General features: G+C 40.9%; 1 protein-coding gene across 3 annotated transcripts in view; it reads left to right on the top strand.

Annotated features, from left to right (window-relative positions):
• Positions 1-23,022, top strand: part of col18a1a (collagen type XVIII alpha 1 chain a) — a 98,664-nt gene that overhangs the window by 57,095 nt on the left and 18,547 nt on the right. For 2 of the 3 annotated variants that reach the window (XM_078263217.1, XM_078263215.1), the window contains 26 exons: positions 3,652-3,730; positions 5,186-5,242; positions 6,105-6,241; positions 7,397-7,423; positions 7,668-7,874; positions 8,217-8,243; positions 8,900-8,962; positions 9,140-9,217; positions 9,740-9,790; positions 9,991-10,119; positions 10,236-10,298; positions 13,114-13,158; positions 14,653-14,784; positions 14,943-15,014; positions 15,943-15,969; positions 16,717-16,815; positions 18,283-18,318; positions 18,604-18,693; positions 18,782-18,814; positions 19,480-19,515; positions 20,750-20,809; positions 20,922-20,999; positions 21,569-21,604; positions 21,735-21,788; positions 21,948-22,019; positions 22,667-22,741. In XM_078263217.1, coding sequence (XP_078119343.1) covers positions 3,652-3,730; positions 5,186-5,242; positions 6,105-6,241; positions 7,397-7,423; positions 7,668-7,874; positions 8,217-8,243; positions 8,900-8,962; positions 9,140-9,217; positions 9,740-9,790; positions 9,991-10,119; positions 10,236-10,298; positions 13,114-13,158; positions 14,653-14,784; positions 14,943-15,014; positions 15,943-15,969; positions 16,717-16,815; positions 18,283-18,318; positions 18,604-18,693; positions 18,782-18,814; positions 19,480-19,515; positions 20,750-20,809; positions 20,922-20,999; positions 21,569-21,604; positions 21,735-21,788; positions 21,948-22,019; positions 22,667-22,741 — 1,863 coding nt within the window. The remainder of the gene's footprint in view (positions 1-3,651; positions 3,731-5,185; positions 5,243-6,104; positions 6,242-7,396; positions 7,424-7,667; positions 7,875-8,216; positions 8,244-8,899; positions 8,963-9,139; positions 9,218-9,739; positions 9,791-9,990; positions 10,120-10,235; positions 10,299-13,113; positions 13,159-14,652; positions 14,785-14,942; positions 15,015-15,942; positions 15,970-16,716; positions 16,816-18,282; positions 18,319-18,603; positions 18,694-18,781; positions 18,815-19,479; positions 19,516-20,749; positions 20,810-20,921; positions 21,000-21,568; positions 21,605-21,734; positions 21,789-21,947; positions 22,020-22,666; positions 22,742-23,022) is intronic. The other variant, XM_078263216.1, reaches the window with a different exon arrangement.

Raw genomic sequence — 23,022 nt, 5'->3', positions numbered from 1 at the left:
CAGAAGTCTCTTTATCATTACTGCCATATCCTCGGCAACTTTTATTAGGGGCTTTTCCATCTGTTCAGTAGGTATTTATAATGTTGAATGTGATGTAAAAGACAACAGCTGGCATCTAATTCCTACCTGCCCGTGTTTTTCCATCTGATGTCTGCTCACAGGTAAAACCTACACTCTGCACAATTGTCCAACCAGTGCATTTAGGGCAAGTCTGGACAGAGACAAGTTAGACAGGGAGAGTTGTACAAGTGAAACTTTCCATTTTGTCATCCTGGAATTCATGGTGATAGATGGCGGGGCTAATCACTCACCCTGAACAGTGTCACTGCTGGCGTCCAAGTGTCTCCTTCAGCAGGAAGCCCAAAGAGGAAATGTTTCAAAGGCATCTTTTTTTATTCTAACTGCATGTGATGCAAATGATGGAGTACAGCTACTTAGTTATTAGCATTTGTCTGTAATGTCCATCATGTTAAGAAAGCTTTTGTAAATTCTTATTGTGAACACATTTTTGGATTCCGTGTATTAAGAGTTATACTCTTATCAGAGCTGTAGACTTGGATTTGGAAATATTACTTACTGACTCAAGAGAAATATTAAACTGCTCAACTGAATGTTGAATGTTCTGCCAAACCTAACTAACGGTCATGAGTATTAATATTAACATAACCATGCAGCACAATACAAGGGAGATAATTCTGAATTCAGTTGAAAGAAATTTGCTTTTCATTATGAAATAAATTAGTCTGTACACATAAATAAGTAGCTTACTGTAATAATTTCCGCTCCTCTTACGACTTATTTTCCTCCTAGAAGCTAGCAGCTGATTTATTTATGTGCTAGTTCCTACTTTTAGTTATTAAAAGAGCTCCTTGTTGTTAAATATGTAGGATTATTATTCATCATTATACTGATTATTTAAAATAACCTATTTTTTATGCTGCCTGCCCTATATTAAACACAATGTTGGCTGTATTGCAGCTCCACCAAATAACAGATATTTTGACCAGCTTTCTGTTTGTGCTAACAGGAACTGTTGAGCTGATTGTTGCTGTGATATGTGATAGCTGAGCGATATTGTAGAAGTTAAACCGAGTGCTGAAGGAGCCTTGCCTTTAAGGCAAGTTTTGCATTTAGTATGTATTTAAGTCTTAAAGTGCTCAGATTATGCTTTTTGGCTTTTCCCCTTTCCTTTATTGTGTTATATATCTTTTTGTGCACATTATAGGTTTACAAAGTGAAAAAGCCCAAAGTCCACCCCAAAGGGACTTACCATCTCCAACAGAAAACACTGTTCACAAACTGCTCCAAACAGCTCTATTGTAGTCCAGCCTTTACTTCAGAGACAAACGTGGTCACTTTGGAACACACGTTATAATGCTCGCCTAGCTGCTAGCGTGGCACGCCCTCATGCTCTGCAACTGACAAGCTAGCAGTACTTCCTCCGCATGTGCGACTCCCAACAAAGATGGTACAGAAGTGAGATGTGTCACTCTGTAGCTAAAACAGAGAGCTCAACACACAGGGTGAAAAGAGGAGCTGCAACAATATGCAGTACAACAAAAATATGGTGTTTTTTGAAAATTAAACCATGTAAACCTATTCTGATACAACCTCTAAAAACAACTATGAACCTGAAAATGAGCATAATATGAGCACTTTAATGAGACACAGCAATGTTTGGGGAAAAAGAATTGTTTCTGTTCAAATCATTGCTTTTTTCGAAGCCTGATTACACTTTCACAAGAGCCAATTAGAGTCAAACACATGACAGTCAAACCTTGGTTGCTGCATTTTCCAAACAGCCAGACAGTTTTTCTTTCAACCTAAGACCAACAACAAAAAAATCCAGTAAGTTCCCTCTGTGATACTCAAAGGACATGACCGGAAAACTAAAGAAAAATAATAACCTCCTACACTGCTGCAGAGGTGGAATATGTTCATAGCCGAGGGAGCTGCATACCTGTTCTTAGATTCAGGGGGTTGTGGGGTTCAAATCCATCAACACTATGTTCTAAAGATGGGAGCCTCCCACCTGTCAACCCCATCTATGATGGATAAGTAAAGGAGTGAACAAGCGGGGTATTCTTTATCACATTAATACAACTTAGAACAGTCAGGCCAAATTCTTGGCATAGCCAGTGCCGTGCTACACAGTGGGGAGAATTCTTCCGAAAGGAAACGGGTAAATTATCTACCCTGGCTTCAGCTGCCCCCTCTCCTTCGTTCTTTAGCCCTCTCCTTATTTGAATTCCACAGGTGACAATTGGAGCTGTGTCACCGGTGAAGAATGAGTTACAGATGGGGGGGGGGGGGTGCTTTGCATTATTTCCTCCCCTTCTCTTGTTTTTACCCACAGGCAGTTAGGAGCAGAAGTGTCCCTACCTCCCCCGACCTCCAATACCTCCTGTTGCTTCTCTCAGTCCTGCTGTGATTTTAGTGACGGAGCAGTGTTGGTAGACTGGATACTGACCTGTCTTTCCTTTGTCCACAAAGACATTTTACTAAATAGGACACACACAAACATAACTGTATAATTTCTAAATGTATTTAGTTAGCTAAACAATTTGATCTGTTAATGCAGTCATTCAAAAAGCCAGTAGAAAGATCAAGATAAACACACACATCATATTCTTTTCTAATTCCAACGAAGAATGTATAATAAGCACAGTACACTAAAATTTCCCTCGGGATGATTCAAGTATCTGGCTGTCTGTCTGTCTGTCTGTCTTTCTTCGAGGTGGAGCCCCGTTCATTCCTATGAGAGTTGCTCAGCGGCTCATGAAGCCATCATGGAGCCAACAAGCTTGGATTATGCTTCCTTAATGTGTGGCCCATAGAGCAGGTGCACTAGAGACCTCCGCCGGGCGCGCCCCTAACTTGAATGTGGATTAAATTATTGAATCGCATGGCTCTCTTCTTTAGTGCCAGAGGGGCCAGCAGTTGTAATTCCACTGTTTGGCCACTGTGTTCAATTTGCTTCAAAGCCTGACACACCTCCTGGGGGCACTGAGTTCAACCCCTGTATTGGAGTGGCAGCAATGAGATGACCACAGAAATACCCACAAATGAATACTAATGAAGGTTGGTGTGTGTCATTCGTATTGTAAACAGACTCAATCATTGTACTCTGGGGTATCAGTATAACTCTGAGTAATGACATATTGCGACAGCAGGCCATATCAGTGTGATAGACTGGGAGATGTGTTCCCTGACAGCCTTAATAATGTTCACATAGAGGAGTTATGCAATAGGGCCCAGGCATGAGATGTCTGACAGTGATTAACACATAAACGACAAATTACTGAAAACAATGATTGGGCAAAAAGAATTTAAGAAAAAGTTGAGTTTTGTCCTTGGTTTGCCATGCAAACATGTGCATTCAATCATGTTTACCCTGTTTAAAAGGCTTTGTGTAGAGCTGGGAAACAACCGTTGGCTGAACAAACTATAAACATTAGTGTGATTGAATGTTAACACAACTCCTGCTTTTTCCCATGCAGTCAAATGGCTCTTGCATTGTTTCTTCAATGTAGGGGGGATCACCAGTGAAAAACGGAGCCATGGAATCTAGAGCAGGCTTCCAGTAAATGCCCTCCATTGCCCTTTTTAAAATATGTCTCTCTCCCTGTTGCATGATTGTTTTTCCTGCAGACGACTACTCCGTCTTCCCGGCCCATTCAGCAGCCACCACTGACCAGGGTAGACGAGGGGTCAATAGCAAGAGAAACAGGTGAGTTTATCTGGACAAAGTCAACACTTCCTGAAAGGGGACAGAATATTATTATTTTTTTTTTTTTTCTATTTAAAGATTACTCACAGTTAAGTTCTGCAAGCAGAGAGAGATATCATCACTGGTTTGTTTCTGTAGTTTTGTGATAAAAAAAAAAAAGTTCAGTGTACTGTCTCTATGCCAGCCCTCTTCAGTGTTTCTACAGATACCTTTTGATCTGCCCATTACTGTTTTGCAAATATCACTCTTTCTCATACATTTATTATTTTACTCTGAAAGATGGAAAATAGATGTTTTCCTTCCACAGTTCGTTCTTTTTTCTTTGGAAATGTACTTCCACATGCTGACACAGGACTCCGCTCGCCTGTCGGGTATGGAGGGCGATGTTTGTGACACATGGTGTTACAGAGTTCCTATTCCTTGAACATGCATACAGTAGCTGAGCTAGTCCGAGCTTGCTACAGACGTATTCAGTGATACATGTCTCCATCTAGTGGAAATAGGGATTAATGCAATACAGATGGGGAGGCTCTCATTTGTGTGAATAACATAATTTTCCCTGCTGCAGTCTTGGAGCAGAAAGATGTTCATGTTTTAAAACATGCTGAACTTTTCCCTGTGTTCTACCATCCAGGGTTAAAGTTGACTTGAGAACAAGTTACCCCCATCTTACTACGTGATTAACCCACAGAGAATGTAATACTGACTTGTGTCTGCTATGTACTAAATTGTCTCTATTACAGATTGCACAAGGTCTTCCAGTGGAGAATATGTCAAAGTGTCACACGTTAAAAACCCTTAAAATCTTAAAGTGTAACATTTAAAAATGTTCTACTTTGGCACCATCTGGTGGTAGTGGCATGAAATGACATAGCTGTCTCAATTTGATCTCCTGAGTCACAGGGCTTTTCTTTGTAAGCTGATGGTTGCATTGTCAGCAATATAAACTAACCAAACACATTTTATACAATATTTCACATGACTTTAAGGAAGCATCACCACTAATGCCAAATACAACGTAGGTGTTTGATGAAGCACGCTATGGAACTCCGTAGTCATCACGGGATGCTCATGTTAGTTCATGACAGAGAGAGAAAGTGGTTCTGTCTTATCGAGAAAATTCCAAAAAGCGCTGAATCTTGAAACACTCTGAAACTTCATCAGAAAACTGGGAAGAAGATTGGAAAAGGTTCTATGATGCACTATTTTAGGCAATTTTACATTGGAAAAAGTATTACTTGAAATGATTATTCCTGCATTTTTACACTAAATCAAATGTATACTTAAAAGTCAAGTCCCTTGTTGAACATACAGAAAAACAGACAAGACTCAAACAAGAAAAACCTATCTTGACTAAATGGAGAAAAACGACTAAATACTTCCTAGAGATTGACTCGAAACAATGTTAATCTGGAGACTTAATTTAACACTGTTTTATTTTTGCGTTGTGTTCAGCAAGTGACTCCCAGCACATTTCTGTGGAGTCCGGGCCCGGACTTCCTGGGTCACCAGGTGGGTCTAGGGGAGTTAAAAAAACAGAGACAAGCATCCAAATCTCCTGTGTTTTACTTCCTTTTTATTCTCTGCTCTGATTGTTCTGCCTACCTCATGTGTACTCCTCATGCAGGACCTCACATGGATTTCAAAAGCGCACAAGCATGCCTAAATCTATCTACTTCATCCTTCTGAATTCATGCAGGGTGGCTGACATGCTCGTATATAAGCCAGGGGGGGGATGGAAAATTGGGCCGTTCAGGCTGTAATCCTGTGGATAAATATACACAGAGAGAAAATAGAAGAGCACATTTTAAGAGAGGAAAAAAAAAAATGTATATAGATAGATATATGCTATGTGGCATTAGATTTTTCAGTGAATTTTCCATGCTTATGTATCCGCTCAGAGGCATGGGATCCATTTTTCCATTGCTAAATAACCCCCGACCTGGAACACTTGGAGCCCTCTTCATGTTGCTGTGCATGTCAGCGGCGTTGGAGATGTGCGACTTCTACACAACAACGAGGAAGTGGGTTTTTTATTTCATACAAGCTCCACTGAAAGGGACAAATCTGTGGGTAGGGTTTAAGGTCTATTCAGCTCCCACCAGAATATGAATATGAGGAGGGTTGTGCATGCAGGTGTACGGGAAGGTGTATTCAGTTAACCACCTCCAATGCTTCACATGGCCTTTAAATTACAGCCACACACACTGGGATTCTCGCTCCATCAAGCAAAAAGTCATTTTCTCTTCCTCTATTCTCCTCTTCTTTTGGGTCCTGTTTATTGTTTGGGATGTGGGATACAATCATTAATCATTCGTGAAAGGTCTTTTCATGAGGGCATTAATGACTGTGTCCTTTTTGTCGTCGCTTTCAGGGCCAGTGGGGGCTAAAGGAGAAAAGGGTGACCGAGGGGATACAGGAGCGAAAGGAGACAGGGGTCTAATAGGGCCGAAGGGAGATGTTGGCTCGGGCTCCAGCACCGGCTCACGGGGTGGATCCCGTGGAGACAAGGTTTGGACCTTTTTATAGCATCTACGTTGATAGTGGATGGATGGAATACTTGTAGTAGACAAGCCATTTTTGTCATGCAGTGTGAGGGGTGGGGCCAACCGATGAGGCAAGAAAAAGTCTTTTTAACCTAGTTTGTCGTTGTGAAGGTTGCAATGGGCAGTGATCTAGTTGTAAAAGCATGAGCAGGGACAGGAGTATGGCTAGTAACAGCAGTGATATGAGCTTGGGTGAAAATGTCCCAAAGGAACACCAGAGGGAGCTGCAAGTCCTAATTTCATGCAAACAAATGCAATATAATGTCAAGCCATTTAGTTCCTGTGTTGTACGGTATTTATTTAATCACATAATGTATTTTTTTCTTTTAAAATATATATGGATAAATTATGTGTATCTAGAGGACCAAATGATTGGAAAAAAAAAAAAATCCTCTATGTGAGACATTGTTGGCCTGACATTGGTTTGATTTCCTTCCATCCTAAAACACATGCACATAACACACTGCAATGTCCAAATACACACCAAACAAGGAGAGAAAAAAACAATACACACACAGATTCAATCCAGCAGAGGATATGTAAACATGATTTGGTTCTAAATGTTCTGAGTGTTGCTCTATAACTCAGCAGAGTTACAGTCCCACTGGTGCCCCTCTAATGGGAGTGACTGTGTATACACTCCGTGTGCTTCAGTGTAGTGCTTTACTGTAGCGCTGTCAAGTTCTCAAAGAAGTGGATTAGAGCTGCAAAGATTAATCGATTGGTTGTTATCAACTATTAAATTAGTCAGCAAACTATTTTGATAATCGATCGGTTTGGGTAATTTTTTTATAAAAACAAGTATAAGATAGATAAGATATACTTTATATTATAAATGTCTGAGTGCAGCTTGGTAAATGTGAATATGTTCTACTTTCTTAACTGAATATCTGAGTTGTGGACAAAACAAGACATTTGAAGATGCCATCTTGGGCTTTGGGAAACACTGATCCACATTTTTCACCATTTTAGAAACCAAACAACTATTTGATTAATCAAGAAAATAATCGACAGATGTAATCGGCACTGAAAATAATCGTTAGTTGCTGCCCTGAGGTGGATGTGTCTGTGGATACATATGGCTGGCACTGACTTGGCGCTGTCTCCTTTTCATTTTCAGGGAGAACCAGGGGAAAAGGGATCAAAGGTAAGTTAGAGATAAGTCATTTTCTGAGTATTGCCAACTTGATTTGAGTCACCTAGCAGAGTTCCAGGTGTCTTGTACAGACAGAATGATCTCTGTGATACACCGTGATCCATCACCAGGAGAGGACTGCAACAGCATTCAAATGAAAGAAGAAATAAATAACCCAGGTCCACTTTAAATTGACTGAATATGGAAAAGCTTTACTCCGTACCTCAGTTATCGCAGATGTTTCTTCCATCTCCAGGGCAGTGCAGGCTTTGGCTACCAAGGAAAGAAGGGAGAGCCCGGCCTCTCTGGGCCCCCCGGCCCCCCTGGCCCTCCAGGGCCCGCAACCGAGTTTTCAGTCGGCGGTGACGGCTCGGCCGCTTCCAGAGTCCCGGGACCCCGAGGACCAGCTGGACCGCAAGGTGCCGCGGGCCCCCAGGGACCAGCAGGAGCTGATGGAGAGCCAGTTAGTAGACTACAGTTGAATTCTTTGCATGAAAACAGTAAACGCAGCAGCTGTGTTGTGCTCGTTGGAGCAAGATCTCCTGTATTTGTCACAGCATATGGCTGTCTTTGTTAGTGTGAAAAAGACCATCACTTAACGCCCACCTTTTCTGTTACATGTGCTGTCGAGAGGCTAAGAAAAAAATGTGTGTCATTACAAAGTTTCAAATATGATCCTTTTTGTTAAAGTTCAATTATAAAGTTACAACGTATATGTAATTGGAATTAATAATTATCACGTGAATTTTTAAATATTCCCAAATGTGTCTCAGAAGACATGCGTTTCTTTATTTCCTTCTCACAGGGTGATCCAGGGGAGGATGGAAAACGCGTAAGTTGTTTTTATTCCTGCACAATACCAAAAACACTGATACAGTCTTATCTACTGTCAAAAGGTTCAGTGATGATGACAGTTTTTTTAGCTTAATTTACCTTAACTGAACAGCTTCGGAGTCATTGGAATGGTTGTATGACTTTTTTTCGGGCTGAATGGTGGTCGTCTTGCTTCCCCCTAGCGCCTGTGAGCGGGAAAAACCACCCTTGCAACTTTCGGCCGGCGAGCCGCCGGCCTCAGCATCAGGAAGTATCGCGTGATATCAGGTCTCGCGATGTAACGAATTGCTTCATAGCACTGCACACATACGCCCATTCAGGAACCGGCTAACAAGGTAGCGATGGAGTTTTTCACACTATTGTCATGGCTGAGCCGGCAAAAAAGAAGCAGAGAGCTAGGAAAGCATTGTCAGAGGAACAGAGAAAGAGGAAACGGAAGACTGACCGAGCGAGGAGCAAACGTAGGAGCTGCCAAATATCTATTCCGAAGCTGTAGGGGGAGCTCTATATAGAGAAACCTGCCAGCAAAAAGCGAGAAAACTGCGAAGAACAAACATTGACAAAACTGCATAGCGCCCCTTTAAAGTAGATAGGAACTCCTTTACACTTGGTCTTTCCCTGTATCTCTCTAACATGACCGTGTCCTCGACACAGGGTCCTGATGGACCTCCTGGCTTCCCTGGAACCCCGGGGGACCCTGGAGCTAAAGGAGATAAGGTTAGGTCGACACAATAACAGACAACATATTGTATTTTATACATATCATATTATAACATATTATAACATTTACCAAGTACAATAGAATGTGTAAAGTAGAACCACCATGTCTGTCTGTGTTTAAATGGATAAATGTGTTGTAGCTTGTCTTAATGAACTTGTCTCTCGGGCACACAGGGAGAGCGTGGAGAGGGTCATCCGGGCCCCAGGGGCCCCCCAGGACCTCCGGGACCCCCAGGACCAGGACTCAGATCTGTGAGTTAGTCTTGTATCAGCTAGGGCTGTGGAATGAATTGAATTTTGATTGTGATTTCGACTCCTAGCGACCACAAAAACAATGTAATCGAGAAAAACGATTATTTTGCACATTACGTTTCGCAAGTAAACTCTTATTTTGTCTTGTGTTCTGAATGACACACTTCTCCCAAAGGCCAAATTCACTCAGCCAACATTTCAACATATTTTTCACGCTATTTATTTTAAGGGGAATTCAAAAAGTTTTACGGGAAAAGTATTAAGAGATATTTCACACTTCAAGATCACTAGAAGATTTACTGTTGATTTGTTTAATGGTTTCACTGTTTTTTAAGTTCAATAAATGCAACATCTTTCCATAAGTAAATGAGTTATTGTGTTAAATAATCATGATTTCAATATTGACCAAAATAATTGTGATTCTAATTTATTTCTCAGAATCGAGCAGCCCAAGTATCCGCCGACTGCCTGCCTGTGTGACTCATTTGTTGAACACAACTCATTTCTCTTCATGTATTTCAGACTTTTGAGGACATGGAAGGCTCAGGGTTTCCTGATCTGGAATCTGTTCGGGTGAGAAGAATTACAATTTGAAATACTCCTCTTAAAAGTAACAAACGTGTGTAGTGGAGGACCTCATCATTCAAGTCAAAGAAGCTGAATTGTTGGTTAGAGACATTTTAGTTTCTGGATACGTGAATGTGATATGCCGCTAGAAGTCTTTGATCATAGGTTACTGGAAATCTGCTTATGGATTCTTTTTGTTGTCGTAGGGACTGCCTGGCCTACCAGGTCCCCCTGGTCCCCCCGGTCCTCCCGGTCCCTCGACGGTAGGAGCAGGCACGGCATCTAGTTCTGGGGCATTTGGACCACCAGGGAAGGACGGAGCGCCCGGTCAACCTGTAGGTGCCAACGTGTTTGTCTCTCAACACAATGAGCCATTTAATTCCCTTAACCGTCTGAACTGTAGAGGCTAACTCATCAACAACTACTGTACACCTGAACCTAATCTTTCTAGGGCTTGCCTGGTTTGCCGGGTACTGATGGCCTCCCGGGAGTGTCTGGTCCCAAGGGAGAAAAGGTAATGACCTTGTGAAAATGATTATTTCCTCTGCAAAGACAAACAAAGTCTTATTTTGCATCCCTCGAAACACCCCTCCATGTTGGTCACGGTGTAACGTGAGATGTATGTCTGTCTAAGTAGATCTGAAGTTTGGTTTTGCCCGTGCATATCCTCGGTGTTTGTTGACAATATTGATACTAGAGCTGCAGCCATAAGTCGATTGACAGAAACATAATCACTATCAACTATTTTGATAACCGATTATTGTTAAAGTAATTTTTCATGCAAAAATGGCAGAAAAAGCTGCTTTCAGCCTCTCAGATATGGAGATTTCCTGCTCGTTTTCTGTTTTTATATCATATTAAAGTGAATTTCTTTGGGTTTTAGACAAAACAAGACATTTAAAGACATCAATTTGGAATTGTTAGCCGTTAATCTTATCTTTGATTTGAGCAATCTCTGTGCTGTGATTAGTGTTCTAATGAACGGAGCGCTGAGGCTACAGGACTAACTGGTGCTGTGAGTTTTCACAGTCTGGTCTTTGCTTTCCCCACACCTGGACCCATGAAGGAGAGACAGCTAGACTCCCCTGTGTTCCATAATGCAACACTGAGTGACAGGGGCGGACTGGGACAAAAATTCAGCCCTGGCACTGTAGCCACACCAGCCCACATCACCACGGCCATGCAGCCCCACCCACGGACACGTGCATTCACTAATTTATTGTGTACAGATGGTGAAATAGTATAAGCAGTACCTTATGTAACAGATTTTTAAGTATTTAATGTAAGTAACTGGCAAACAATGCTTACTACTTTTTAAAGAATTGGCCTTTGGGGGAACACATTAAGCAGGGGGGGTCGTCCCCCAGGGAATTTTGAGGGTAAAAGACTTCAATTCCTGCATTCTGAAACATTTTAAGGCACCAATTCATGGTAAAAACATATATATTTATGGCAAGGAAATCACAAAATTCTGGTGGCAGGTAACAATTCAAAATACAAAATATAATGGAATATTATTATATTCAGTAGTCCAGTAATGGGGCTTCCACATCTGGGACATGGGCCGGATACAACAACACACAGCATGAACAGGCTTTTTTTTTGTAACTTTTTTTCCCTCAAGCAGCACGTTTTGCTCCCAAGTTGAAAAACGTAGGATTGACTTACATAGGCTACTGCTTTTACTGCTAAATTGTACAATAACACAATTATGTTATGGATACAAAACGTTGTGAAGTGTAATGTTTTCTACATTCTATTGATCAGAAATTATCAGTGATGTTGAATATAGCCTACAGTGTAATGAACCACCACAGTTGATGCATACTGTATATGTGAACCATGGATTAATTGCGGAGTTTAACCTACATAGTGTAAAACTAAACACTACGTGAATGGAGCACAGCAGAAAGACGGAGCGGAGCGACGCTGCTTGTTCAGGGTTTTCATGTGTACTCCTATAGGCCTACACGTCGCACCAGGCGTTAAACCAACTGTACGAACGAATTAGACTACTATTTAACGCGACGAGATGTTTTTAACCAGTAATGAAACTGTAAATTTAATACTGACACCGTCAGACGGCCGCGCAGTCAGACAGCAGTCGGAGCTCTGCGCCCGTCAGCAGCGGCTTCTTGCTGCGTAGCCGGTCCCCCAGAGCAGCATGATCACCTCAGGTGACGTGCTTTGATTTTGACTGAATGTCCCAATTTGAGTAACCTCTGATTGGGTCAGTCGACTTGATTTATTATTATTTATTTGTATATTAAAAAACAAACAAATCGGACCGTCCCACATTTAAAAAAATTGTCCGGCCCCTCTGGCATTTGTCAGAATTGCCAGATGGCCAATCCGCCCCTGCTGAGTGAGTGGGGGCTGCTAATGACTCTGCCGGTGTATGTCTAGTGGGAATTAGTGCTAACATTAGCAAGCTAGGCTAACTAGCGTCCACTTTCCTGAGTGGAAGCCACTTCCACTTAGAGCTATGATTGGGCCCAAAAAATCCCACTCAACTCTAAAAGAACCGATCCAAGCCCGACCCGAACCACGGCAACAGTGTTGGGCCCGAGCCTGAATAAAACAAAACAAATCTCCACTGCTTTTTTATCCCTGTGTGCAAGTTGAATAGATATCCGGAAGATGGCGGTCACACACAGCTAATACATTATTCATAACATTACACAGACTAGGTCAGACAAGGTCTGCATTTAAAAAAACTAAAAAAAAAACAACAGAGAAATTTGCATGGGTCGAGCCCAATCGGGTTCTAACTAGTGTGAAAAACCTCAACACTATCACTCCTCTCAAATGTTAAATGTTGTAAAGGGATGTTGTGAATCGCTAATTGTACATGGCCAACGTGTGAGCTAGTTAAGAAACACAAACAGCATGTATAAACGTTATTACTGTCCATCCTTGTCTGTCTGTTATTTGTTGTATGTTAAAGTGTATTTTTATGTGCTGCCTTCTTGGCCAGGGCTCACTTGTAAAAGAGATTTGAATCTCAATGTGATTTTTTTTTTTCCCTGGTAAAATGTTTAAAAAAAAAAAAAAAAAACATATGCAGGCTGTAAAGGGCTGTGGCTAAAACACTGGCTCTCAGACATCTGTCAACTGCTGCCATGGTAACCGCTCATCCAGAGGCTTGAACCTTAAAACATCGTTTTCACAAAACTTTGTATCCTCTTTTTAAAAAAGTGATAGAAACATAGCCGCAATATTGTTATAGTTTATATTTCCATACACACAAAGTAAAGAGAATTCAAATGTCACTTTAACGGACGTTTCTATTAACATATTTTGTCCTACTCTTTTTTTTCCTACACTAGGGTGATTCAGGCGAGCTGGGTCTTCCAGGAGCAGTTGGAGAGAAGGTGCTGATTCATGTAGTTTTCTTTTTGTATTTTTTTCTTCAGTTTTACCTTGAAGTAGCTTCCACTTTACATTTAGATCAGCACTCAGAAACACAACCTAATGCAAATTGCCTTGCTAAGCAGTATTAGAGAAGACATACTCTTGAGAAGAAGGTACGTGAATTAAAGGTCCTATGACATGCTGCTTTTTGGATGCTTTTATATAGGCCTTAGTGGTCTCCTAATACTGTATCTGAAGTCTCTTTTATATAGGCCTTTGTGGTCCCCTAATACTGTATCTGAAATCTCTTTTATATAGACCTTAGTGGTCCCCTAATACTGTATCTGAAGTCTCTTTTATATAGACCTTAGTGGTCCCCTAATACTGTATCTGAAGTCTCTTTTATATAGACCTTAGTGGTCCCCTAATACTGTATCTGAAGTCTCTTTTATATAGACCTTAGTGGTCCCCTAATACTGTATCTGAAGTCTCTTTTATATAGACCTTAGTGGTCCCCTAATACTGTATCTGAAGTCTCTTTCCTGAAATTCAGCCTTGGTGCAGAATTACAGCCACTAGAGCCAGTCCCACAATGAGCTTTCCTGAGGATGTGCCATTTCTGTGTCTGTAGCTTTAAATGCTATTGAGGAGGAGAGAGGGGTGGAGGGTGGGGGTGTGGCCTTGACCAACTGCCATGCTTTGCTTGTTTGCAAGCCATGATGTCTCTCTCTCTCTCTCTCATGGGCGGGAGATTCCAGATCGGCCCATCTGAGCTTTCATTTTCTCAAAGGCAGAGCAGGATACCCAGGGCTCGGTTTACACCTATCACCATTTCTAGCCACTGGGGGACCATAGGCAGGCTGGGGGAAGTCATATAAATGGTGAAAAACCTCATAAAGTAAAAGTTTCATGCCATGGGACCTTTTTAAAGTGTGAGTCGGTGGCGTGCTTTTGGGATGCCAGAACTGTGTAATGCCCATTCGATAACTATAATGACATATCGACTTCCATCCAACTATTTCTAAAGCTTTTCTCATCCCTTTCATTTCTCCAGCCAAGCTCCTACTTTTCTTTTCTCACCAATCTGCTGCCCCACTATTTCTCCTCCTCCTACTTTCCTAAGCCTCTCCGTCTGCAGGTAACTGGGCTCCAGCACGTCAGCCATCAAAGAGGATTTGTGTCTTCTAACAATATGCTAATTTTTGTCAAATATTGTCAGCTACCGACTTGACTTAAAGTTTAATCTAAGTGCTGGCTATGGTTTGGTTTAACCTTTGGTGACGTCTGAATTTGGCCCCAGAACAATGAGCATGAGCATTTGTGCAGTTACATTATCCTACCTACGATTTAAAACACACTTACTCATACTAAATGCTGCATGACAGGTAGCAGTTAGGTGTAGAATAAAAAAAAAAAATCCACACTACCCTATGATGGTTCGATGCACTTCACTGACATAATTGTATTTGCTTTTATTTAACTTTATTTCCGTATTCTGTCATTCCACCCAACAGGGATCTAAAGGAGATCCTGGTTTACCGGGAACTCCAGGAGAGCCTGGACTGGCTGGTCTGCCTGGACCCCTTGGACCGGTTGGGCCACCTGGGCCTCCCGGGCCTCCTGGACCAGGCTATCGGGTTGGATTTGTAAGTTTTCTATTAGTTTTTGTGATCATCACATCAGTGAAATGATCTGAGTTGGCCCGAAAGTGTTTAATCTTAAAATAAATGAAATAGGGTAGAAAACGGTCAAAGAAAAGGCTTTGTTTGGCTGTTTGTCATACATCCTTTTTTGGTGTTTGAAGGATGACATGGAGGGCTCTGGTGGAGGTTTCAGCAATGGACTGCCTGGCGTCAGAGGACCTGAAGGAAGACCGGTCAGTACTGCATATTGAAGGAATACTTCAGGTCCTATGGAGGACGATATACTTCACATTACAGATACAGTTTAAATAAGCTGTAGTTCCTCCTTGTTTTCTTCTAATGTTGTTTTTAAGTCCCCATATTCAAAGCCAGAGTAAGTCTCTGATCCCAGATCTGATCAGCAGCTGTAAAGTCATGTAGTCTCTCGGTCGGACACAATCAGGTGCAACATGCTTCAGACACCCATTGAAAGGAGAACTTTAGTGTTTCTTATTTTTCTCTTCAATTAGTGTCTTATGGTAGCACTATTATAAATCTTAAAGGGGTAAAAGAAATGTTTATCACCACAGCTAGCCTCACACTCATGTACTATTTACCTTTCATCTGTAAATGTAATTGAAAATTGTTGATCAATCATGTTACTTGATGCAGATTGTCTTGCATGGGAAGCTGCTAAAATAAGCATCTTAAAGTAGCTCAGATAACAGTAATTATCCTATTGCCACTAGAGGGAAGCGGTTAGAGGTCAACCGCATCTGCATTTCTCTTCATCTGGTCGAAAAAGACTAAAAAGGTTTTGACCGGAGAAGGGCAGATGCGGTTACAGGTGTCTACAACTGATGTACAGTATTCCTGGTAGCAATAACGAAAAGTTGCATATTCAAAAACAACAAAAAACCCGGTGTACCCAGCAACTTATTAACCCATTTGTTTCATCAGTTTATTCATATTGGCTCTTTGTCCTAAGTTAACTGTCATTCATTCCGTAAATGATCTGATTACAAACTATCGTTCTTTAAAAATGTAATGTATTTTGTACAGGTCTACATTTTACACGTCTGCCAAGATTGAACTGGAACTGGTCCAACAAGGATGTTGCAAATAAATGAGGAAGGTTTACATGAGCTTGCAAATAACTAAAGCAAATGTGTTTGTTTTCAGGGTTCTCCTGGCTTGCCTGGACTTCCGGTAAGTCCTTTTTCCAGAAATCTGTCTGGCTGGTCCTCTTGCCCACTTCTCCAACTCACATGGTTTTTTTCTACTCTAAAAGCAATCTACTGGTTAAAAAAAAAAAAAAAAAGGGGGGTCTTGTTTTGAGTAGGTGAAATTAGTGGAAACGGCCAAACAAACCTGAGGTACCGTTACCTGCGGCTGAACCGAGGTCTCTAAGGTGGTAGCGAGCGTTTGGCCCCTGCACGCCCTCGAGCCTCTTAATGAGTTTCATTTCACCTGTTTGTTTTCTAAATCACTGGGGTTGAGAAAAATAGCTGCAGCTTTGATGATTATCCATGGCGAAATAAGGTCCTTGCCCTTTCTAAACAGTCAGAAACGGTGAAATTACAACAATACAAGCACACAGACAGAACTGAAAATAAGAAAAATATAAAATGAATGCCTGGATAAAAGAAGCAGTGGCATAAAATCTAAACAAAAAAATGTAAGTATCAATCTATACTGACTATTAAGTAGAATGTATGAAAATAAAGGGGGCAGAAAGACAAACTCATAGCAACACAGCAAACGAACACATTTGTCTTCGTGGACGCGCTAAAGCAAGACAATGAGCAGGAAGTAGTTGAAAGCTGCAGAGTTGGGTGTTGATTTTAAGTACAAGCAAACTCTTCACATCACGGGCAGTAATGTGGTAGAAACTTAGTTTTTGTGTTTAACTGAATTTAGTTTTTTCACTGGGGTGTCTTGTTTGTACCTCTGCAGGGTAAAGCTGGGTTGCCTGGTATCCCAGGTCAGAAGGGCAGCGAAGGTTCTGTAGGAAAAGATGGCCGACCAGGGCTGGATGGCTTCCCCGGACCTCAGGTAAAATACATCTAGATGACACGTAAGGGACGTCACCTGTTTCAACCGCCAATAGAGAAGTCAGCTGGTCAAGACGGCTACCAACTATAGAAATCAAATGATCTATAATCCATTTTATTTGTATTATTTTATAGAGAGCGAGCGGCGTTAGAACAAAGCAGTGAATCAGAGAAAATGCATTTCATTCATACTAGAAATGCAGCTGTAGCAAGCATCTCACTATCACTAACGTCATCCACATTCATATTTAGACACAACAAATGATATCCAGCTACAAAAAAAGGCTGAAAGTCAGAACTGGGCTTTACAGAATACAAAATAATGACTCTGAAGGAAAGATTAATGTTTTTTTTTAGTGTGTGTTATGTAGCAAACTTCACAACAATGTAATATAATAAACGAACAAGCCATTGGGCAAAAATATTTAGCATTCTCAATTGTTAATATCAGTGGACCATTTTCCCCCGTGGCCACAATAGTAATTTCATAAAGTCCATTGTATTGAGTACTTTCTGGGTTAGAAAATTGTTTTGTTTTTTGAGGGAAAATGTTGGCAAGATGCAGTAACAGAAGAAAAGGCCAACCCCTCTCACAAACCCCTGTGTCAACCAGTTTTATTAAAAAGTAACTATAGTGTAACAGAGGGAAGGAAATGGACAGTTTGAGGTCAAAGAATGTGCATCTTTTACGCGTCCTGCTGCTGTTTCCAGCAGTGCAGAATAAGTTTGAATACAGTTTAGCTACAATGCTTCACGGAGAGTTTTATAGTAGAGGTGCACATTACATCAGGCATCTTATCAGTGTCGGACAAGAACTGCTTTAAAATATACTATCGCATTGGGACGTACGTACGTATAAGTTATACCCAATATAAGCATTAAAGTTCATTCTGGACCTTAGAAATCAAAGTTAAACAAGCTCCACTTACTAGCTTTTTCCAGAGCTTTCAATTACATGTCATGGTCTTCATCATGGAGTTTGTTCAGTTGTCATGGAGATGGCTCAGTTCTTAGTCATACTTATGTTAGGTGATGACAGCTGGGGGAACTCTATCCAGTGACAAAGACAGTGAGATGCAGCCCTGAGGCTGGTGAATGACGTTAATGAGTACATGAGTTAATATTATTTAATAAACAATGTCTAATCTGTTGAAGTGTTTGTAGAAGTCAGTTTTGAATTGATAAGGTAACAACCTTTTGAGACAGCGGAAAGGAGTATGTTTCCCCCATTTAATATGTTAAAACACTCTAGTTGCAGCAAGATGCTGTTCCGCTTAAGTAAACATGAATTATATGTTTCAATCATTCTAGTTTATCCCCCTTTTAACATGTATAATTAGATAATAATATACGCTGTGCTTCTATTGCCTTCAGTGAATAAGAGGGTTGTTCATCTCGTCTGTTGTCAGACCTTTATGGAGCAGGTATTTCGACAAACAGCTCCTTAACATATCTTTTAATATTACAGGGACCAAAGGGTGGCAGTGGCATCAAAGGAGAGAGGGTAAATATCATGTAAACACTAAATGTCTATTTATTGTTTTCATACATTATGTTAACTACAAAGCAGTTGTGTGTAAGGTGCTGATCCAATGCTGTACAGCAACACGCTGCATGTCTGTACATTTCTTTGTAGTCATTTAGATCTCAGACCTCGTAACCTTTTTCAAGATCTTTTTTATTATTTATGTTTAATACGAACATAAAAACTAAAGCTCTGTCATGAGCGTTTGATTAATTGGGACAGTTTTACATGGTTTTGCCGCATGTGTGCGTGCTGTGGTTTTAGGGCGACCCAGGTCGGGATGGAACTGGAATCCCAGGTCCACCCGGCCCACCTGGACCACCTGGACAAATCGTCTACCAGACATCTGGCAATGTAAGTAACAGAGAGCACACACTGGACTGGCAGTTTTAATCAGTGGTGGCCTTCATCTTAACTTTGTTCTCTTTGTGTGTGTCTACAGGTTGATGGTGGTGTTGGCAAAGCTGGGCCTCAGGTTTGTATTCATGTTTAAACCGTGACACTGATACAGCAAAACGAAACAAATACAACTTTGTCTTTCTCCTCATTTTGCCATCTTTTTAAAAAGTCATATCTGTGCCATAGATGAGGGTTTGCCTTTAAACTGAGATCTAAATGCATTTGGTGCAACACTTAACAAGGCCCTGTACACATCGCTGAGCTTTTAAAAACATATATACAGTTGACTGGGCACTTGTAATTAGAACCGTAGAGTGGGCTGTCAACTGAGACACGACAGACAATCTTCTTAAACCAATATTCATACCACGTGGTGAAACGTGTTAATTTACTTATCCTTTTCTTTCACAACACACATCAGGGCTGATCAGGGATTTCTTCAAAGATGTCAAACTTTATGAGAACATAGGATTGTGTCATCACTGTCTGACCTTTATCAAATATAACAACCAAACGTGTCCATTTGAATACATTATATTTTAGGCAGCTGTATACCAATGATCTACACTGAGTGAAATCTGCTTATTTCACAGTTAAAACGATTCAGGGCCAGAATGAGTTGTGGGTGGATTTGCTTGTACATTTGTGTTATTTGTTATACCAAATGTGTACATGGTAGTCAGTTAGCAAAACGCAGAACATCCATCCAATAAAGCTATGTGTGTCTGTTTTCCTGTGCAGGGAGGACCTGGTTTACCTGGTCAAGCTGGATTCCCTGTAAGTCTCCTTGTGTTACAATAATTAATGTTACCTTGCCCTTATTATCACCATAAATGTGAAGTGTATTTGCGTCACATTATTGGTCTTGCGTTGTCTCTTTGTCTCTGTTTCCTGTGTGTTTTGAACCTGTTGTTAATCTACATTTTATGATTTATTATTATTATTATTATTATTATTGTAAACACGTCCCACGAAAAGACCAAAACCAACAATGTGTTAATCTCACACAGTCGGCAATCAGCCTCAAAACCATTCACTTAGTCCTACCATAGAAACTTTAGAAAATAAATAAATAAATGCATTATTAAAAAGGTAAATTAAAGGCCCTGAAAACCTATTTTCTTAGTCAGTTTCATGCTATACATGATGGGATCCTACACAAATACAGTATTTTCTGCCAAAGTTGTGTTTATTTCACACAACTAAGCTTTTTGCTTTGTCTGAGCTGTTTTCACCAATTTGAAGTGGGTGTTCGGTCAAAAAAAGCGCTGTCACATATTTTAGTGATCCAATCTTTAACGTTAGTTGTCGAGGGGTTGGCCTATGTTGCCATTCTACTTTTTGCAGTTGTTGATGAAGCAGATTAGTTAAGTTTTTGAGCGTTAAACTCTCAATAAAGAATAACTAAAAATGTTTTAAAGTCTCACTCTCAGTTTTTAGAGAAGGTTACTCAAACAGGAGTACATTGTTTTTGGAGCTCTCTGGCACAGAGGAATAAGTATCAGGCTATCAGGCTTTGGCTACACTAACAATACGTACTGGTGGGATCAATTCCTTGTTGGTTTTTGTCTTTTCATTTCATTACATTACAGATTCAAATTCTGTGTGCTGAATTTTGGTGTGGGTGGTGATCCTTTTGGTCACAGGAATAAGCTGAAAGCAAACTGCTGTAAGGGCAAAAAGAAGAGACTTCTTCACACTCTTTTCTTTCAAATTCCAATAATGCCTCCAGATAATTTAACAGTAATTTGCATCCACAAAAGTAAGCGAGCGTCAAATGCTTCGCTGCACCACATTTGCAAGCAGATGCCATGTTGGCACCGCATCTACTCAAAGAAGCATCCCATCCGCTAATTTCTACAGTCAATATCTAAACAGCGGTCCACTCAGCAATTTACAAGCTGCACTGTATAGACGGAGACTAATTGAACGTCTCGAGTTGATCTGGGGGAACAGATCCCTTCCTGCTGCCAGATGAATGTTGAGAATTCATATTGTCTTTATCCCGCAGGGTCCTATTGGACCAAAGGGTGACCGAGGAGACGCCGGCCCCCCGGGCTACGGAGCGAAGGTAAAGTCTTGCTTATTTGTTTGGTCACAACTATTCATTTAGCCGCTCGTCATCATTGGGACACGGCCGTAATGAAGTCTCTGTTGTCTGGTTGCTGCTGCTCTGTGCTCAGGGTGAGAAAGGTGAACCAGGCTTAATAATTGGACCGGATGGAAATCTTCTCCACCTAGAAGGGCTGACGGGTCCGAAGGTGAGTCTCACTGCATTTGACTCTGTGCATTTACTGCATGTCTCTCTCGCCCTCACATCACAAAGCAAACGTGCAACTTTTAGTTTTTAGTGTTTATTTGTTTTAACGTCTTATAATTTCTATTGCTTTAGTATTTTTACTTTTGCGTGTGTATGTATGTGTATATATATTGTGACGGTTATTGTCTTAATTATTTTTTGTAACATTTGTACGGTTTTGTATTATGATTGATACCGTTTTAAAGATTTCAGTGTTTTTTTTAATATATTTTATTCATTTTTTTTTTATTTATCTTGGTGTGCATTAGTCTCTAAATCCATTTAGATTTATTTATTATCATTCCTTTTTTGTCTGATGTTTTTTTAATCACTGTTCAGCACTTTGAATAGCATTTTGTTATGTTTGAAAGGTGCTATATAAATAAAGATTGATTGAAATACAAACACATACATGCACCTCTCCTCTATAGCATACAATATGTCGCTACTTTCCATGTTTAAATGTGTTGCCTGTGTTACGGTGGTGTTTGTGTTGTTGAAACTAATGTGCTTCCTTATCGCTGCCTGTAGGGAGACAGAGGATCTCCAGGACTTGTTGGCCCCACTGTAAGTGCTTGAGCATTTCTAACGAAGATATCTACACTAATGTACCAACACTGTTGTAAACTAAAAACATTTTTTTCACTTGATTGTCCAGTCAGCTCATTGTCTTTTATTACATGATTTATTGTGGTAGGGACCGTATGGGCCTCCTGGAATAAAGGGTGAAATTGGAATGCCCGGAAGACCTGTAAGTACCCCTTGCTTGGTGTCTTATGTTGCTATGTTTTCATATACCAAGTACCCCATATTCTTTTACTGACCTATTGTATATCGCTGTGGTTACATTTTAATCCCATCGTTTGTTTTTCCAAGTGCGGGGAAATAATCAATGACTTTCTTTCCTCAGGGTCGCCCCGGTGTTAATGGGTACAAGGGTGAGAAAGGAGAGACGGGAGTTGGATCTGGCTACGGCTACCCAGTAAGTGTGCATATTATTATTTATTATTACCAACGCCTTAGACAGAAGGCAGATTTTAATACAGTTTGACATCGTATGGTTTACTTTGCAATCCCTAAGCCGTGCCAGGGTGTAATTAAGGTACAGCCTTGCATTGAGCATCAAAAGCTTATTGGCTAGCTAGCTTTTTTGTTAGCTTGAAGGGACCCTCGTTATCCGTGTTTTATTCACATATTTTTTAGCCTTTACTACGTCAGAATTTATATGGCAAACATTTACCTCACATCAGCTGTTTCCGCCGTCTGCGTCTTCTCAGATAGTCCCCTGCATTTTTTTGGGCTCCGGACAGCGTGGAACGCGGCCAATACGAGCTGACTTGAAGGAACAATTAAAAATTGCCCAATAGAGCCAAATTCAATTTTTCTCTTGTAGACGGTTAGACGGCCAATGTGACTTGTGGCATGTCGGTGTTTGCTAGGAGAATGCTCTCAATGTCAAACAAACTGACGTTAACATCAATGCTAGCAATCAATGTGTCACAGTATGTCAAAAATACTGTCGGTCTGTAAGCGATTGATGTTATGTCAGTAATCTTACCACTACCTAATGGGAATCCTTCAGTATCTAAACACCAAACAGTAAGAGAGTGAATAACCTTTTTCCATCAGGGAGTCCCTGGCCAACCAGGACCACCGGGACCACCCGGACCCCCCGGGCCAGCCATTCCCTTAGATCGCTTCAACGTGAGTATACGAGATCCCAAACCTCGTACCTTGAACTAAATCTTGGACATTTATGTGTACCAGTTGATGTTATTGGTTGATTGTAACACAACGCTCATGTCTCCCATGTACCCTGTGGCGTCTGGGAGCTAAACCATATCATATTCATGGGCGTCAGTTTGGTGTGAAATGTGCTGGGGACAGAGACGCATTCAGAAGTACATTTCCAGAAGTGCTGGGTACAATGACGCATTACTTACTTCTTTTTTTTCTCTTTTGCGCAGGTCATGTTTTGAAAGACG

The sequence above is a fragment of the Sander vitreus genome, chromosome 11 (genome assembly GCF_031162955.1).
Source record: "Sander vitreus isolate 19-12246 chromosome 11, sanVit1, whole genome shotgun sequence".
Classification (NCBI taxonomy): Eukaryota; Metazoa; Chordata; class Actinopteri; order Perciformes; family Percidae; genus Sander; species Sander vitreus.
This window is presented reverse-complemented; position numbering and strand designations above follow the sequence as displayed.